This window comes from Sinocyclocheilus grahami, unplaced genomic scaffold, assembly GCF_001515645.1.
Source record: "Sinocyclocheilus grahami isolate Dianchi unplaced genomic scaffold, SAMN03320097.WGS_v1.1 scaffold133.1, whole genome shotgun sequence".
NCBI classification, from domain to species: Eukaryota; Metazoa; Chordata; class Actinopteri; order Cypriniformes; family Cyprinidae; genus Sinocyclocheilus; species Sinocyclocheilus grahami.
Window position 1 is genome coordinate 1,326,386 of NW_015505312.1, and position 20,736 is coordinate 1,347,121.

A 20,736-nucleotide genomic window follows, 5' to 3' on the forward strand; every position below is an offset into this window, starting at 1 on the left:
TCGGACTCACAGAATGCAAGTAAGTTTTTTATATTTAAAGAATTTGCCACTGACGATTCAACATTCAACATTTCCGTCACACACTTGAGGTATTCAGCCAATCACAACGCACTGGATAGCTGGCCAATCAGAGCACATCTTGCTTTTCAGACTGATGAGCTTTGTAAAAATTGGCCGTTTCAGAAAGGCGGGGCATAAAGGAGAAACAATAATGTACAGTATGTGGAAAATAATGTGTTTTTTGAACCTTAAACCGCATAAACACATTTCATTACACCAAATACACAAAATAATGCTTTTTTTAGCAACATCATATGACCCCTTTAAACTGCATCTGACAGAAGTATCAACAGCTCTCACTCACGTCTTTAAAAATAAAAGTCTTGCATCAGAAAAACATTAAGAATTAAATTTTTTGTTGTTGATGGTGTTTCTTTGGCCGTACACTCCGCGACCCACCAGTTGAGAAACACTGGTTTAGGTGCTTCTCACATGAGTGTTGCATTGCACTATTGAGTAGCAAACAGAACTCTGATTTAAGATTCCAGAATGTCCATTTGAGAGAACAGATGAGTCCCCTAAAACAAACCGCCATTCACACAGGATGCATTCTCGTGGTCCATCCGTTCTTTTTGTCCATGTAACCACGTGTCAAATGGAGATATTTAGCCATTACGATGTAAATATAACATTTTTAAGACAGTTTTTTTTTTTTACAATTTTGAGATGTACAATGTGCTTCATGAAGCTGGTTTTGAATGCAAGAACATGTCCTGGAGCATTTATGTAGCCCATTTCCACCACATAAGAAAAAAAAGGTAAATCATAATTTGGTAAAGCATATTTAGATACAATTAAATACTACATACATAAAAAATAATTTAAAAAGTCATAATAATGACATAAAATATCAACACTTTATGCAAAAATAACGTAATAATTATGAAAAAAGTTGAAATTGAGAAAGTATTTTAGGAGATGAAAAATCGAATTATTACATATTAAATCATAATCTCAAACTTTACTTTTTAATGTCTTATGATTTTTAACTCAATTTTGACTTTGTCATAATTATGCTTTACAGTAATATGTAATCATTTGACTTTTGCATTCCATAAATATGACTTTTATATGCCCAAAGCATTTTTTTTTCTTCTTATGTGGTGTCAATAGTCTTTCATAAAAAAGAAAGTTTAAACCATCTGAAAAATCTGGATGACATGTCTTATTCCACCTATTTAGACAAGATATTGGACTGACATGCCTTGAAACTGATGCCACAGATTGTTAAAATAATGGCACAGTAGTTTAATAAAGGTTTTTAAAGAAAATCTCCAAAGAAATCTGTAGAAAAAAAATTGTAACACTACAATTTCAAACTCTCTACTGCGACAAAAATAAACTTACTAAGTAAAAAAAAAAAAAAAGCTCATGAACTATGATATTTTATCTCAGTATGTCAAAGTATGACCAATGTCCATATCATGGAATCTTCCACACAAAACCGTGGCAAAAGCGAAGTATGGAATGTTCCTGTGGTGTCCTTCTGTTTGGATTAGTTTAATGAGATGGATGTTAAGCAATTAAATTGATGAATGGGGCAGATGATGCATTAACCCAATATCAAGACCACACACAAATCCAAAATCTCTTCTTACCACAGTCAATAGGGGACTCACAGCCAAGGGACCTGCAGCTGTCTAGTTAACAATTCAGGGTAAAAGAACACCACATTAACCAGCATTGCAAGATGCTGCTGACTCAGTCTAATGAGAGAAAATGGTTTGGTCTTTGTAAGTCTGTGAACATTTAATGAGTTACACTCAATTAGTTGCAGCATGCAAATATGGACTCAAATTCGAGGTCCGGGGGGAAGTGATGGAACTACACAGGAAAGAATCCACAGCATGACTAAGAAGTTTTTGTGCTGGCGTACTGAAAGTTAAAGGTGCTACTTGAGGTAAAGAAAGTATTCATGCCTCCCTGAGTCCTGCCCCTACATGCTCTCGTATGCCAAGCCCACTGAACAAGCAGGTGGAACAGGTTTCCTGCCCAAAGCTATGAGCTTCGAAAAACTGCATCATTGCCCCACTACCTAAAAACAGACACAATATCTTGTCAAAGCATCCAATTTATCAAGATCTTTATCAAAACAACTGTTCCTGTAAACAACGTAGATGACCAATGTCCATATCATGGAATCTTCCACACAAAACCGTGGCAAAAGCGAAGTATGGAATGTTCCTGTGGTGTCCTTCTGTTTGGATTAGTTTAATGAGATGGATGTTAAGCAATTAAATTGATGAATGGGGCAGATGATGCATTAACCCAATATCAAGACCACACACAAATCCAAAATCTCTTCTTACCACAGTCAATAGGGGACTCACAGCCAAGGGACCTGCAGCTGTCTAGTTAACAATTCAGGGTAAAAGAACACCACTGACTCAGTCTAATGAGAGAAAATGGTTTGGTCTTTGTAAGTCTGTGAACATTTAATGAGTTACACTCAATTAGTTGCAGCATGCAAATATGGACTCAAATTCGAGGTCCGGGGGGAAGTGATGGAACTACACAGGAAAGAATCCACAGCATGACTAAGAAGTTTTTGTGCTGGCGTACTGAAAGTTAAAGGTGCTACTTGAGGTAAAGAAAGTATTCATGCCTCCCTGAGTCCTGCCCCTACATGCTCTCGTATGCCAAGCCCACTGAACAAGCAGGTGGAACAGGTTTCCTGCCCAAAGCTATGAGCTTCGAAAAACTGCATCATTGCCCCACTACCTAAAAACAGACACAATATCTTGTCAAAGCATCCAATTTATCAAGATCTTTATCAAAACAACTGTTCCTGTAAACAACGTAGGCTGGATTCACGAAAATGTTCTACTCGCAAATCTGACTTTTTTTCCCAGAATTGTGTGATATAAACTCAGAATTGTGAGTTATAAAGTCAGAATAGCAACTTAAAAACTTTTTTTGCAAATACAAGTCTGTATCTTGCAATTCTGAGTTTATGTTTCACAATTCTGACTTTTTTCTCGCAATTGCATCATTATACGAGAAAAAAAGTCAAAATTCTGAGTTTATGTCGCAACTCTGACTTCATAAATTGCAACTGCAAGTTTATATCATGCAATACTGAGAAAAAAAATCTGAACTGCAAGATATAAACTTGCAATTCTGACTTAATTTCTCAGAATTGCAAGATAAATATTCGCAATGACCTTTTTTTATTCAGTGGCAGAAACGGGCTTTCATAGCTTTCTTACTGTTATGCAAAATTATTTTCAAAATACATTTTAGGGCCACTGTATTTCTAATCAGTTTATCAGTACAGCTTTCTGGCTGGTGCAAGCATAGAGTTATACCTTGTCCTCCAGGGTACATGCAACGAAAGGCTCGGCAAATACAAGTCTGTATCTTGCAATTCTGAGTTTATGTTTCACAATTCTGACTTTTTTCTCGCAATTGCATCATTATACGAGAAAAAAAGTCAAAATTCTGAGTTTGTCGCAACTCTGACTTCATAAATTGCAACTGCAAGTTTATATCATGCAATACTGAGAAAAAAAATCAGAACTGCAAGATATAAACTTTCAATTCTGACTTAATTTCTCAGAATTGCAAGATAAATATTCGCAATGACCTTTTTTTATTCAGTGGCAGAAACGGGCTTTCATAGCTTTCTTACTGTTATCCAAAATTATTTTCAAAATACTTTTTAGGGCCACTGTATTTCTAATCAGTTTATCAGTACAGCTTTCTGGCTGGTGCAAGCATAGAGTTATACCTTGTCCTCCAGGGTACATGCAACGAAAGGCTCGTCCAAGCTCCTCAGCCTGAACTCTACCCGCTGGCGTCAGCTCACCTCCCCACTTCAGCACCAGCAGTAGAGACGGGCCCTCCTTCAGAGCATCTGCCATAGACACAGAGAGGTCAAAAGTGATGCGACAGCTATTTTGAGTAAACATATATGCATACTGTACACTAGGGTTGTGACGGTGAGGAAGTTTTCCCACCGGTTAATCGACGTGTGACAACACCGGTAATACCGGTGGAGGGGGGGGGGGATGTTAGTTCATTTGAGTTTCCCTCTTTTCTTCACTTTCAAATGGCTTGTATGCCGTGCTGTGCGCATTTTACTTTCACTTTCAAAGTGATGAAAGTGATGAATCACCATTGGAGGAGGGGGGGGGATGTTAGTTCATTTGAGTTTCCCTCTTTTCTTCACTTTCAAATGGCTTGTATGCCGTGCCGTGCGCATTTTACTTTCACTTTCAAAGTGATGCAATTCGGCGTCAAGCAATCGTTCATTTGAGTTTTCCCTCTTTTCCTCAGATTTCTTGGCTTTCAAATAGCTAGAAAAAGCGCCGTGCACGTTTTACTTTCACTTTCAAATTAGCAGCAATTCCGTGTTGACTCAATTCAGTGCCATGGTAGGTAAATGATGTAACCGGTGTTGCGGCTTAACACCGGTATAACCGAAAACACCGTCTTTCACAGCAAGCCTACTGTACACATACCTTCCTCCTCACTGGATGCTTTGGGCTGCCCATTTGGCAGGTAGGTCAGCTGCACCTTCCTGTTGATCCCTGAGAAATGGCCATACCTGAAAGACAATACACGGGGTGGGGAACATAAACATACCACCCCCTCTTAATGAGCATTCTCCCACTGAACAACACAGACAGCACGCATCAGACATAGCACTGCGCTCAAACCACTAGCAGGTGCTCTGTGGTCTCCATGTTTCTGGAAACATGTATCCGAGTGACCTTCCCAAGCTGGCAGAGGTTAATCTGTGCCATACCAGGACAGTCTCTACAGGAATGACACGCTTTGGGAGGAATAAAACGTGGCATCTGCAACAGTGTCACGTTTTTAGGTTATACAACACAGCAGAGAGCGGGTCATTCTGGATGGTTGGATACTATAGTTTAATGAAAAATGTTTTAAAATATCTTTAAAATAAAGTATTACTATGTTCAAAAGTCTGGGGCCAGTAAGACCTTTTTTTTAAAAAAGAAATTAATACTTTTATTTAGAAAGGATGCCTTAAATTGTGATTTAAGTGACAGTAAAGATGTTTGAAAGACACATGAAAATTCAGCTTTGACTCACAAGAATAAATTGCGTTTTTAAAATATATTTAAATAGAACAACTATTTTAAATTGTAACAATTTCTCACAATATTACCGTTTTTACTTTATTTTTGATCAAATATATTCAACCTTGGTAAGCATAAGAGACTTTTCCAAAAACTTTAATAATCTGACCAACCCCAAACTTTCGAACGATAGTGTAAATATTTAGGGAACAATAAATAAGAAATTGAAGCAAAAAAATTATTTTTACATGATTTCTTTTCAGTCCAACCTTGAGGTTTTCAGGTTTAGACAAAGGATGCACAATATATCAGTACTAGGGATGTAACGATTCACTCAACCCATGATTCGATTTGATTCATGATTTTGATTTCACGATTCGATTCACGTTTTTTTACAAAATGAGATTTAAGACAAATTATAAATTAAATGTGTCATGTCAAGCAATCGTTCATTTGAGTTTTCCCTCTTTTCCTCAGATTTCTTGGCTTTCAAATAGCTAGAAAAAGCGCCGTGCACGTTTTACTTTCACTTTCAAATTAGCAGCAATTCCGTGTTGACTCAATTCAGTGCCATGGTAGGTAAATGATGTAACCGGTGTTGCGGCTTAACACCGGTATAACCGAAAACACCGTATACAGAGAGTATTTAGGTACCCACTATGAGGAACTTAAAGTTCAACCAAAAAAATAAAACAGCACACAGGTTTGAAACGACATAAGGGAAAGTATATTAGGGCTACATGATGTTGTGAAAATATGTAATTGAGATTTCTCTGATAAAAATTGCAATATCGATTTAAATCTCTAGGTTTGCTCTGCTTGTTTGCAGGGCTACACAATTAAATGATGTATAAAATAATAATGATATTAGTTGTTGTAGTGGTTATTACTATTACTAAATAAAAAAAATAAAGTAAGAAATATTACTACTACAAAAATTTGTATTCAATAACAGTAATAATAATAGTTGTATTTTATAGTATAGCAGCTGTAAAATTACAACATTAATATCGGTCTTAATTTCTTTATTTTTAAATGTTAAAACTTCCAAGTTTTATTTTCATGAAAACCGCAAGGAGCCATTAAAGCTTTTCTTTTATTGAACATATTTGTTGCCAGGTTATAAGTGCTCCTCATTACAAGTTTGGGAATATGGTTGGTTATTATCATTAACTAAAACAAAAATGAAATGAAATAAAACATAAAAACACTTATTTACAACTTATTTTATTTCAGCAAGTTGCCAAGGCAACCAATGCCACATTTCTCATTTTCTTTTTGTTTAAGATGAAGTGCTAAAATAATTAAAACCAAATAAACTAAAACTAAATACTAAAATGTAATAACTATATAAACATTTAAAAAAAAAAGACAAAAACAACAAAATAACTAAAACTTTCATTACAATTTACATTACATTTTTAAAATCTAAAAATAAAATCTAATTTTAAAATATTAACAAAACAATAACAGAGCCACTCTGAGGCACTGAAAATGCGGGATCATGAGCTGCACGCTTGCAAATGAACAGTGCCACGCTTTACTCTGAAGCATGCAGAAAAAAATCTTCTAAATTATGACCACAGTAATAATCTTTACCCTCTGGTCTGTCGGGGTCCCGGTTCAACACTGCATAGCGTGGAAGGTCAATGCCCTCTTCCTGTAGAATCCTGTACACTTCCCTCCTAAAGCCATGAGCATATACTGTATGTCCCAGTCAACTCTCATAACAATGTTTACTTGTCAAGAATATTTCAGAGAATAATTTACCACACCTGTCTTGAATGAAATACTGCATATTGAGGTCGTTGATAAGGAGGGGGTTTCTTAGTTTGGCATAACTTACTGCTTTGTCAAGGGGAAATCCTTCAAGATGAGAAAAAAAATATTGTATTAATTTGCATCAGTTAACATCCAATTTGGGGGGGGTTGTCAGATTTTGAAATGTTTTTCTATTATTATTTTAACAAAACTCTCTTACGCTTACTGAGGCTGCATTTATTTTATTTGATCAAAAATACAGCAAAAAGTGTAAAATTTAGAAAAATTACCACAATTCAAAATAATTGTTTTCTTTTTTTATTAGATATTTAATTGTAATTCATTTCTGTTTTGAAGGCAGCATTAATAATACTGAGACAATATGGCACATCAAGATTTCAAGCTGATTGCGTGTGAACTGTGTGATGTCAGATACCTTTGGAAGGAAAGGAAATGAGGCAGTCACCCAACGGCCACTTCTCCACCGGTTCACCGAGTATAACCTCCTCTGGAAAAATGACCACAGTGATGTACTCAAACTTACAGAGCCTCTCCAGAATCTCAGTCATTGGTTTGGATTTCGATTTCTTCATCATGGAGCAGATCCCCACCATAATCTGACGCTCTGACTGATAGGAGATATCGCATGAGCATCAGTTACAAATTTTTTTTAAAAACTCACTCGTCCATGAACAATTTTCTGTACCTGATCCTCATCATCATCATCCTCCTCCTCCTCCTCCTCCTCCTCCCTGTAATGTTCTGAGATCTTCCTCATGTCTATGTCATCCAGCTCTCTGCTTTCACCACCCTCACTTCCAACAAGGAACCGGGGAAGTTCGCTGTTGCACATCCCCTGTCTGCTTGACTTCGACATTTCTGTCGAGTCTCTGTCAAACAGCCAAATTCCCAGCACACCATCTCGTGCTGAAGCTCAGTGGTGGAAACATTAGACAGATGAGGTGCGTAATCCAGTAAGATTAGGGTCCAGAAGTGACTTAATGCCAAGGTTGTCTTAGAAAATGATGGTGTGTTTAATCCTTAAAGATTTGGTGTCATCCTTCCAAAACCAGGAACATGTGAGTTAATCCTGATCAATTTCTCTCACAAAATCCATTTCTGTTCTTACCTGCAATAAAGAGCCAATAGACAATATATGATAAATTAATACTTTGTAAGTATGCATTAAATTGATCAAAAGTGACAGTACAGACATTTATAAGATTTCAGATGCAGTCCTTTCAAACTTTCAATTGGTCAAAGAGTATTATTTATATATGCAGAGTTCTGGCATGAAACTCTAGATGGCGCAGTCCGATGATAATTTACATTAACAGTGATTAATAATTGCTGAAAAACTGTTGTTCATTATTTAATGTTAGCTATTGCATTAACTATGTTATGTTTATATGTATCCATATATAATGTATCCATGTATCCTTATTCTAAAGTGCTAACACTTTTTGTAACATTCATTCATTTTCCAGATGTTTTAAAATAATGCAAATAATACCAATAAAAATTCTACATTTAAACAAGTCTTGCCGTTACACTTGGCCTACATTTTCCAGAGTTACGCCATGTCTTCCAATATGCTTACTGCTAGGGAAAGCATGCAGTGTTGGACATATATGCTGTTCCATATCACATTTCCATACCCATGCTGATACAGGTCATGCTAGCTATGCCTCTAAACAAACCCTGCACTGCTTCTTAATCCAAACTATCCCGGGGTTACTTTTTACACAATCTATAAACTCCCATCAAGTCACCCAGATATAGAATCAATGTGTTAATCCAATATGTTTCACGGTCTGTAAGAATACTATAAACTACAAACTGTTTGCATGTAATCAAGGGCATAATAATAGCCACGGGCCCCTGACAGAGGTGAATATGGGGGAGGGGTGAGACTTGGATCAAATGCTGAGGTCTACGGCCTCCAAAGATAACTCATCACGCTGTGGATGTGTTGACAGGGAACATTAAGTTGAGAGGAAGCCGTCTACAGCGACCCAGGGTCAGGAAAAACACACACACACATGGATAAACAAACTCATAAATAAATGCTACTATCACTTACAAAAAGCCACAAAGCAACCAGAGTCCAATATCCTTGCAAGATAATAAGATACAAGTTTTTCGAGGGATTTTTTAACATCTTAACTCACACTGATCAGAAACTCATTGCCTTCTTCTGCAAGGCCTCTCCTGTGTTGCGCAATCTTGATTTTGTGTTAAGCAAACATGTCAAAGTAAGTATGTCCAAGTATGTAACATTCAACATGCACTATGTAAATGTCTATATGTGTTTATTAATTTTTCAGCCTTAAGTGGATAGATTTCATTATGTTTATGTCTACACAGCCTTGTAAAAGGTAAAATCATTTCTGGAACTGCAAAAAAAAGACTTTTAAACATGCCCTTATCTGCTATTGGTCGAAAAAAAAAAGATAGCTCCTCCCTAAACTCATGCCATTGGTTGAGCCGACATTGCTGGGCTGGAATTTTAATGGAATTTACTGACTCTCAATTTCAAACCTGAAAACATTTCTTTATTCTGTGTGACATAAAAGTAAGAGATTTTTTTCCTGTGGAAAAGCTGTTTTTGTCCATACAATGAAAGTCAATGTGGTCCAAAGTTGTGTGAAAACAGCCTTTCAGCAGAAGTAAGTCAACTAGACCAAATTGACCATGATGACTGAATGGTGACAACATTTTTGGATGAACTTGTTTCTTTTTCCAAATCAGAGGAATGGAGAGCCAATTTCCATCTGACATCATAATAAATCATTTCTGGAACTGCAAAAAAAAAGACTTTTAAACATGCCCTTATCTGCTATTGGTCGGGAAAAAAAGATAGCTCCTCCCTAAACTCATGCCATTGGTTGAGCCGACATTGCTGGGCTGGAATTTTTATGGAATTTACTGACTCTCAATTTCAAACCTGAAAACATTTCTTTATTCTGTGTGACATAAAAGTAAGAGATTTTTTTCCTGTGGAAAAGCTGTTTTTGTCCATACAATGAAAGTCAATGTGGTCCAAAGTTGTGTGACCCCATTGACTTTCACCGTATGCGCAAAAACAGCCTTTCCACAGAAGTAAGTCAACTAGACCAAATTGACCATGATGACTGAATGGTGACAACATTTTTGGATGAACTTGTTTCTTTTTCCAAATCAGAGGAATGGAGAGCCAATTTCCATCTGACATCATAGGAAACAAATCAGAGTCCAGTACATATCAGCAACATGATCCTGTGATGATGAATCTAGCAGTCCAGCAGCTACCAACGGAGAGAGCCAACGACCTTTGAGATCATATCCTGTGAAGTGCTTTTATTATGATTGGGAGGACTGCCACTATTTAACAGTTTATTTCTGTCATAAATGATTATCATTAAGATAAAGAGGATAAGAGCAGCACGGCAACAACCTTGCAATTGAATATCAATGACAGAACGTGACTATATGATTTATTGAGCTAATATTACAAAGTTATTTTTTAGAGGAAAAAAATATTTTATTTATTCATTCATTTAATTATTAATTTATTTTATTTATTTACTCATTTTTGTTTTTCTTGACAAAAATATGCCAAATGTCAAAGGTTTTAGAATATAAAATTAAATTTCGCAACATTTTGAAAAAGTTATTTATTTATTGAAAAATGAAAAATGTTTCAGTTTTCTTTTTATTTCCTTTTTTTTTTTTTTTTTTTTACAATTATCCTGTGAAGTGCTTTTATTATGATTGGGAGGACTGCCACTATTTAATTTTTAAGTTTATTTCTGTCATAAATGATTATCATTAAGATAAAGAGGATAAGAGCAGCACGGCAACAACCTTGCAATTGAATATCAATGACAGAACGTGACTATATGATTTATTGAGCTAATATTACAAAGTTATTTTTTAGAGGAAAAAAATATTTTATTTATTCATTCATTTAATTAATAATTTATTTTATTTATTTACTCATTTTTGTTTTTCTTGACAAAAATATGCCAAATGTCAAAGGTTTTAGAATATAAAATTAAATTTCGCAACACTTTGAAAAAGTTATTTATTTATTGAAAAATTAAAAATGTTTCAGTTTTCTTTTTATTTCCTTTTTTTTTTACAATATGACAAATGCCAAAGACTTTAGCAAACGATTTATTTAAAGATATAATTCTTTTGGTGTGCATTCTTGTTTTTTATTTTTTTGTCAAAAAGCCTTAGCAAACCAAAGAAAAATTTTTAACATTTTGAAAATTGTAATTTATGTATTTATTTAAAGTTAATTGCAAGTAAGAGCAAGTATTAAAGTGAATACTTTACAGTAATTATTAATAATTACATAATAATTAATAATGTGCACAGCAATAAAATTGAGACAATCAAGAGCTTGCATTTGCAGAATATAAAGCATTCTAAACTGCCTAACTGATCCCAAAATGGTAAATAATTAACTAGAAAGTTAATCATCACCAGTCTATAGTAAAAATCATTACTATAGCATTATACTGCTAAATAAAAACAAAACGTTGAAGGTAGAATCAAACTAAGAACATATGGTAAAAACCCTGTCCACTGAAAAAAAAGAAAGTTTTTCCATCATTTACTCACCCTCGAGTCAAACTCAGTAAGGCTGATGATACACGGGGCATCTTTATTTGAGCAATGTTGCTTGGGCACTTTCCCATTGAGAATGGGTAACAAATTTATATTTGGATATTTTAGATCGGTCGTGGGCTCCATATCTCACCTGGTTGCCTGTTGACCGCAACATTTTCCAAAATTGCCTGGCAACACTGCTCAAAAAGTTGCCCAGTGTATCATCAGCCTAAGACTTACTTTCTTCCTTGGAGAAGTGAATAGAATGAAGCATACAGGAAGCAATTCTCTTTCTCTCTTTTTGTGTGTGTGTGTTGTTTAAACTATCCCTTTAAGTGCTTCTTTGGACCTCAACTTTGAGAGTTGTATACATTTTAGGCCACTTTTCAGTTTCACAAGCATGCAACTGGCACATACCAACCTACCTCACAAATTAACCATAATGAGCAAACATGTCATGCAAGTAGAGCATGATCTACAGAAAGCGTGTCAGACTGTGGAGAGTCACATCTGCAGCTGTCAGACTGATGCCTGCATTTTAACACTGCCTTAAAAGTAGTCACCAGAGGCCAGGACACAGAGCCCAAATGCCAGGCTGCTGGATGATGGAACAGAAGTCGAGCAGGAATGCAGTGCACTGCACCTCATAACTAACAGCTCTTATGCATCTTTTTCTCTTCAATAAAACACAATGACGACTAAATAGGGAAGACAAATTTGAGCTACAGACAGAAAGTGAATATGAATACAACATCCAACATCCAAGTTATGAATACAACATCCTCCTCTCATCGCATCATCAGGCGATTCAGTTGACTCAAGTCAAACAAACCATCACTCAACCGACTTCATTTAAACTCACGCAGCGAACTAACTCTACAAGCACAAACTTTATAAAGCAATAAATGATACACAGAAATGACTGCGAAATGTCACGGTCCATACTGCAGGATACTCACTCGTTGAAAGAGGACCTCGGTCTCGGACAGAGATAGACTTCCTCATCTGCTGTCAGAATGAAACTGGAGCTCCGCGTGAACAAAACACTTGACCAGCGCTCTTTCGTGATCCCTGATACGGAAACTACACACAGAGGACTGCCACCTACAGGATGGGCGAAACAACACGACCCTTTAGTATTAACGCCTGTTCGCCTGGCATTTTTTGATGAACAGTTTGTTGTTTATTAAAAATCTAAATCAAATGTGTTTTATGTTTTGCATTATATTTTATACATCACAATTTTAAGGTCTATATAGTGAGAACATGGAGCTCATAGTCACACACAACAAGGAGTAAAAACACATCTAAGAATATGTAATAGGCTGTATTATATGGCCAAATAGAAGGATGAAATTCTGAACTTGTAATGCAAACTAAAGAGATTTTTATAACACTATTAGTAGACTACTTAATGAAAAAAATGCATATAAATGAATATAAATGCATATAAATATCAGTTGTCTTACTATAATGCAATGCAATTCAATGGTTATTAAATGATGTACAAATAAACAATTTTCATATCATATTGATACTAACATTAAAAAATGAATGGATAATCAAATATAATAAACTTAAAGGGACAGTTCAGCCAAAAATGAAAATTCTGCCATTATTTACTCACCCTCAAGTTATTCCAAACCTGTACGGGTTTCTTTTTTCTGTTAAACTCAAAAGAAGATATTTTGAAAAATATGGGTAACCAAACATTTGATGGTCCCCATTGACTTCCATAGTATGGGGAAAAAATACTATGGAAGCCAAAGGGGACCATCAACTTTTTTCTTTTTTTTTATATCTTCTTTTGTGTTCAACAGAAGAAATAAACGTATATAGGGTTGAAACAACCCAAGGGTGAGAAAATGATGACAAGATTTTTATTTTTCCTTGCTAATAAATTATAAAGGATTGCTTGATACATATTATCAAGTATACAGGTGCATCTCAATAAATTAGAATGTCGTGGAAAAGTTCATTTCAGTAATTCAACTCATTAAAAGCACCAAAAGTTGGTTAAATGACCATGGTGTTGGTGTACTTGACTGGCCAGCAAACTCACCAGACCTGAACCCCATAGAGAATCAATGGGGTATTGTCAAGAGGAAAATGAGAAACAAGAGACCAAAAAATGCAGATGCGCTGAAGGCCACTGGCAAAGCAACCTGGGCTTCCATACCACCTCAGCAGTGCCACAAACTGATCACCTCCATGCCACGCCGAATTGAGGCAGTAATTAAAGCAAAAGGAGCCCCTACCAAGTATTGAGTACATGTACAGTAAATGAACATACTTTCCAGAAGGCCAACAATTCTCTAAAAATGTTTTTTAATTGGTCTTCTGAAGTATTCTAATTTGTTGAGATAGTGAATTGGTGGGTTTTTGTTAAATGTGAGCCAAAATCATCACAATTAAAAGAACCAAAGACTTAAACTACTTCAGTCTGTGTGCACTGAATTTATTTAATACACAAGTTTCACAATTTGAGTTGAATTACTGAAATAAATGAACTTTTCCACGACATTCTAATTTATTGAGATGCACCTGTAAACTACCAATCAGACAACAGAAGGCATGTAACAGACTGTGTACAACAGGTTTTTCATTCAATTATGATCATGTTGACAATTTAGAGGCCTTAGAAATTAATGTATCACATTTGATACAGTAGGCTTTATACAGTAGATTAATATTGTAGTTAATCTGACGTGTGAACTGTCAAGTGGTCAGAAGAGTAAAATATTATGTTGACAGGTCAGTCCCACCCTTCAAATTACCATGGTGTACTCCAATTATGCATTTTACAATAAAACTGAGCTACTATTAGGCACCATTCTCATAAAATGTATCATGACTACTGTATTTTCTCATGAAAAATTATAGTTACACTGGTGCATGGTGAATTGTCTTTATAAAAAATGTATTAGGTTTCATTCTATGCCCAGTTTGTATTTTGTAAACCAAGGTTTATCTGATAAGTATCTATTATAAATATACACAATATACATGGGAGATGGTTCTGTACTAGAATATAATATTACAGTGTTCAGATTAATAGGGAAAACCTCTACAACCTCACAGTCATCCGGCTTGTGATTATGTAATGGTGCCCAGACTGAGAGAGCAGCTCTGGCTCCACTGAGGTCCCTTAAAAGATTGTAAAAGGGTCCCTGATGGAAAAATATGAAATAAAATGGCCATTGAAATGTGGACTCATGTGACAGAAACACAAGTCTATAAAATGCTTTTCAAAATAGATTTTGTTCCATTTTTATAATAAAGGCTAAAAATAGAGAAAATAGAAAGTGACTAATTATTGTTTGATCTTAAAGTAATAATAAAAAAACATGCACCAAACAAATAATGCAATATTTAAATCTAACTAATTGTATTGTGTACAATTTAAATGCAATGTGGGATATTTAGCTTTACAATGAGATTTTTAAAAAGTATACAAATACAATAGTATGCTACTATAAAAATAAATAAAAATGTTCATAGGCCAAATATGAACTATACCTACATATTATTTATAATGACAAAATTAAATTAATGTATAATTAAATTAATATAAAATTCTTAAAAATGACACCACAATACAATTATTATTATAAACAAACAAACTGCTTAACTGTGTAATTCATACAGAAACTCCTTTAGGAAATCATTTTATTTAAAAAAAGAACAATATTTAAACTATTGTATTTACAGGTGCATCTCAATAAATTAGAATGTCGTGGAAAAGTTCATTTATTTCAGTAATTCAACTCAAATTGTGAAACTCGTGTATTAAATAAATTCAATGCACACAGACTGAAGTAGTTTATAATGTAGAACTATATGACTCTATAGTACTTCAATAATGATTATTTTAATAGCGGTAATATGCAAGTACAGTATGCAAATTACTTTGGTGTGCTACCGTAAGCATAAATGTCCATAAACCAGTTATCATCTACAGATTATTTTTAATAATGCATTTAAATAAACAATTAAATAAATACAAAATAAATAAAACATCAACAACAGTAAAATAGTAATCAATTAATTAAATAACTGTGTAAATCTTAAGCTATTAGCTTAATAAATAATTTGATTAAAAAAATAAATAAGAAAATGAAAGAAAAATTTCTAGTCTTCACGGAACTTTTGCTGCATAAATGTCCCAGCATACATTTAAATCAATACATAAGTTTAAAAAATAACCTCTCCGTAACCCGTCAGTTGGTCACTGAGTGCTTATATACAGCAGAAGGGGTCCGTAGCTGTGACATCTCCATAATGCCTCCATTCATTTAAATGAAGCCCAGTAAAAAAGACTGCTTTCCCCCTCAACGGACGCCGAAAAGCTGTGTCAATACCCTGTTGAGCAGGCCAAATGGGAAGTGAGTCAAAGCAAGCTTGTTCAAATCCAGGCCCTGCGTCATATTGAGGCGAGTGATGAGAGTTTGGGTTCGAGACCTGTGCTGGGGTCAAAGAGGACAATCAGTTATGTGTGACTCTCTACAGCACATATACAAAATTGATCACATGTCATTCGGTTCACCACAAAATACAGAGAAACAAAAATGTGTTGGAACATGTATGTATGTTTCCAATCAACACACACACACAATAATGAATCACTTTAAATATGATCTAATTTTTTTAGCTTGAGATGTCAAGAGATGTCAGAACACTGATGACTATGAATCAACAATTACATAGTCTCTAAACATTTCATAGGTAGAAAGGCCAAATTAAGACATGAAGCAGACATCAAGTATTTTTTGTGCACTATGAATCATGTTTCCATTTGTCATTTGCCAGAAGCTTAATGTGAAGATAGGCCGGCTCAAAACACTGGCTCTAGGATTGACCAAAGAGGAAGAATTAATCAAAGAAATCTGACACATTTTTAGGTTTGGCGGTTGGTCGAGGTCTAATATTACCATTTGTGACATGATTCAAATATGACCAATTCGGGGGCTATTAGTGCACTTCATCTCTTACACTGTGTCCTTTATGTCAGTGTTTCTCTTTTTTTTTTTTTGTGCTGGGCCTTCATCATATGTCAAGCAATCATCAAGGAACATCTTGATCATCAAAATACGATCATTAATGTCAAGGGCAATCAAGTATGATTCACAAATTGACTCGAATCCTTAGTCATGTCATTAATTCTGAGGCAATTTCTCTCTCTTTTGTGACATACTTATGTGACATAGAGGTTCTGAGCCATATTTCAGTAATTTGTGAACATTAGCCACTAAAAATGTTTCTATCCCATGACGAAAAATGAAAAATGAAGCATCGGAAGTCCTTGACTGGCTTCAAATTTGTCACCTCAAAGAAAACGCTACTGTTTTCCATTCCATCCACATGCTGGTCTGAAAAATAAGCAATGAAGCATGTTTACTCTGATGAATATGTGTTTCTCATTTTCATTTTAGAGAGGAACTTGAGCAAACATTGTGAATTGCAGGACTCCTGCTGTGAACAATAAAATACTGTGCCACGACGGTCTGACTGACATCTCTTTTAAAGGTAGTTTATCTTCAAGTTATGTTCTGAGACCCACTGAATCAGAATCATGAAGAATTCTTGGATCTCTACATACATTTACATTCTATAATGTATAATTGTATACTACAATTTTTATTTATTTTACATTATTACATCTTGTACATATCTTAAATATCAATGTTGAAAACAGACTTTGCTTCTCAATATTTTTGTGGAAATAATGATATATTTTTTCAAGATTTTTTGAGGAATAGAACATTTAATTATTAAATTATTATTATTATCATTATTATTATTATTATTAGATAATGATTATTAATGTCTTTACTGTCACGTTTGATCAATTTAATGTGTCCTTTCCGAATACAATTATTCATTTTCCAAATGTTTGAATGGTAGTGTATCACAGTTTCAGCAAAAACATACAAATTTTACAATATTACAGTTTTTACTCTCTTTTTTTTTATCAAATAAGCCTCAGTGTGGAGTATAAAAGATTGAATATAATTATTTATTTTAACAACATTAAAAACCTTAACTACTACAAACATTTTGACCTGTAGTCTACTCAAGTAATTTTGATTATTAAACAATAATTACATTTAAGAGCATTTAAACATGCAATACAACACATATACTATTGATATTTCTATGTAGATGATGTCATTGCTTTACTATTTCATGACCGTTAACTAGTATCCAGGGACGTGTAAAATCCTGGCCCTAATGAACTCACTTCATCCTCCACCTCATTCAAACTCCTCACTGAACTACAACTGTTATAGACTAAGTATGTTATAAGGGTCAGCTTTTCACCGTTAAGAGCAGACAATACCTGCAATTCTCTGACTTCTTACTATATTTTGAAATATATCTCAATGGTCACTCGTAAGACTTCGAAGGTTGTTAGTTTGATTCATAATGTACGCACTAGAGTAACAATGTGCTAGTATGAGAATTAACAAGCACAGCTTGTGTGACCAGACACTATGTTTTCGTTTGAGCCGTCCATGGTTTTCCTGGAAATTAAATTTCTGTTTTACACACATGGTTTATAGTTCACACATGTGAATATATTGCAGGTTTTGTTCATGTTGCACGTGTAACGAGGTGTACCGGCTCACTGGAGGTCCCTACTCAAGACATTGTAAATATATCTGTGGAAAGTAACGTTTACTAGAACAATCGAAATGGTTAAGTCTGCAGAAAAGGATGGGAAAAAACTTTCAATGTGTAACCAGACCATTTTTATGAACTTGTACTGAATCTCTGCTCTGTTAAATGTCTGAAATGTTGGCCGTTGCAGAGTTTTCTCTTACATAATTAGCCAGTCTTATCACACTTCCTGTGACACATTCCTTGCACAGAAGTGATTGGGCTCATGGGTTTAAAACAATATAATTTCACATTTCCTGACCATATATAACCTAAGTATGGGTGATGAATTCCATCCCATTGTTTTACTGAATTTACATTCGATAGCAGGCAAGTTGAGTTGCGTAGCCAAGATAATCAACTTGTTTGGGTAAAGGATATTAACTGCCTATTGGGCAAAGCAAGTTTCTTACTGTATAAGGACAGGAGAGTCTTAAAGGTGTATCTCACACTTCAAGAAAGTGCAGAAAAGCAGCTTCTGTTGGCGAGTCATCACTTTAAAGTTTGAACTGTGAAATTCCAGCACCATCAGACGTAGACTGATATTTGGTTGAGAGATTCTTGCAAGATTCACCAGTGTCTCTAAATATACCACACCAAAGGCCCACAATAGAGCTATAAAACCTGTACTAAACAGGAAACTGAAGCCCAGACCGATATTTCCACACAACTGACAACTGATGCACAACAGATGATGAAGACTGATAAACTATGCACATTTCATGATATTCACTACTCTAATTGTAAACAAACACAAAGCAATAAAGCAATGACCCCATGACCTCTTCTGGTTTCTTGTAGAGTTGAATTAAAAACCTAATTAATAATTAAAAAGACCTAGCTAGAAAATATTAGTGATCTAAAATACTGGTATTATGGGTAAGGGGAAACTGGGGTGGGGTTGCTTGATACCATTTTAATTTTTTGTTGATTATCTCTGATAAAACAAACATAAAGGCAAACCAACTAATGAATAACCAAGACAGATTCAATGACAATAATTTTCCCAAGTTTTTTTATTTTATACAAATATGTAAAAATATAACAGATTCCTGTATCTATTAATTAACATTGATCTAAATATCTTTCTGTAAATTCTTTTTAAAAACATGTTTAGCTGAGGAGAAGGTGTTCATTTTTATCGAAGCAAAAATGCCCATAAAAATCAAAAAGTTATCCTCACTTTGACACATTTTGAGCTTTTAATGTATTTATAGAATCAATGATTGTGGGTAAAGAGGGCAAAAACATTACATTTTTGTGACAGCATCTTATTACAACTCATGTGTCAGTCAACCCCTGCAACCTATCAGCCCCAGTCTACCCTAAAGTTACGATTTGAACATTCAAAATGCCACTCAATGGCACTCAATAGTCCCCACTCCTACCTCTCTGCCTCCCTCTGCCCTTTTCTGTCTCTCTCTCCCACTCACTTTGCTAAACTTGTGCCCAATTTCAATTAGATCCCTTTCTGCTCCTGACTCACACAGGGAAGGCAAGCAGTCTAAAAACACAGGATTTTAGAAATTTCCCAACCGACAGATTAATGCAAGACACAAGGACATTACAAAAAGCAAACAAGAAGGCACACTACTAGTTTGGTAAGTTTTTAATTTTTTTATTTATTGTAGTTAATTATAATATTGCTTGAAAGCTATTAAATGCATACATACATATACATACATATACTGTATATATATACACACATGCATCATACGTTTTATTTATTAATTTGTTTATTAAAGTTTAGAATTTTGTTATACAATTGTATTGGTTACATGTCTAGCAACTCTAATATTTTGTTATATTAATATTATTATTTTCTATAAATTCTATTATTTTATTAATATTCAGTATTTATAAAGCATGTTAATTAGTATCATGAAATAATTCAACATTCAAATTAAACTGGATGAATGGATAGAATGGATATATTTTATTAATATCTTAATATATAACCAATATTATATTGGCATGCTAGCCTTTTAATTTTAGTTAGCATCTACTGTTCTCTCATTTTTGAGGAAAGTAATTACATTGAAGTAACATGGGTGTTTGAGTAAGTAAATTGTTTCTTTCTGTATACAATTTCAGTGCAAGATGAATGTTGCGGTTTATTAATTTGTATTTCAAATATTAGTTATTTTCTATCTTTTCATCTTGGATGTAAAAATCTCCTGATAAGGCTGGGCAAGGTGTGTCATAGGTAAAGATACCTTTCCAAAATGCTTGGAAGTGTGCATACGAGTCATGATCTGTGACCAAATGCATGCCTACAGATTGCATATAGTATGTCCATGATTAACATGACATACTTTCACCGTACCATATTACAGTACTAGAGTTACCTGCCACTCTGTGTGTTGAATGTGGACAGTGTTCTGGTCCTGTGGCTCTCTTGGGGTTTTGGTGATTTAGGGCCTCCTGTGGAATACAGCAGTGTTTACATTGGCTTTAATGCAGTTCTGCGTCCATGAGCACAGACCACAGCAGAAACAGAACTCTGCTTATTGGCCTGTGCTTGATGGGAAGAGAACATACCACACTGGCTGAATGGAGATACTGTGGAAGTCCTCTCTCCACCCCTGCTTGACAAGACCAGAATATA

At 34.7% G+C, this 20,736-nt stretch overlaps 1 protein-coding gene across 1 annotated transcript in view; it reads right to left on the reverse strand.

Moving 5' to 3' along the window:
- LOC107590852 (inositol hexakisphosphate and diphosphoinositol-pentakisphosphate kinase 1-like) overlaps positions 1–12,519 on the reverse strand; it is a 29,666-nt gene extending 17,147 nt beyond the window's left edge. Inside the window, exons 1-7 of the mRNA XM_016279773.1 lie at positions 12,428–12,519; positions 7,576–7,998; positions 7,306–7,498; positions 6,884–6,974; positions 6,708–6,793; positions 4,524–4,655; positions 3,791–3,916 (exon numbers count right to left, since the gene is read on the reverse strand). Coding sequence (XP_016135259.1) covers positions 3,791–3,916; positions 4,524–4,655; positions 6,708–6,793; positions 6,884–6,974; positions 7,306–7,498; positions 7,576–7,746 — 799 coding nt within the window. The 5' untranslated portion in view covers positions 7,747–7,998; positions 12,428–12,519. The remainder of the gene's footprint in view (positions 1–3,790; positions 3,917–4,523; positions 4,656–6,707; positions 6,794–6,883; positions 6,975–7,305; positions 7,499–7,575; positions 7,999–12,427) is intronic.
- Between the last annotated feature and the right edge of the window lie 8,217 nt (positions 12,520–20,736).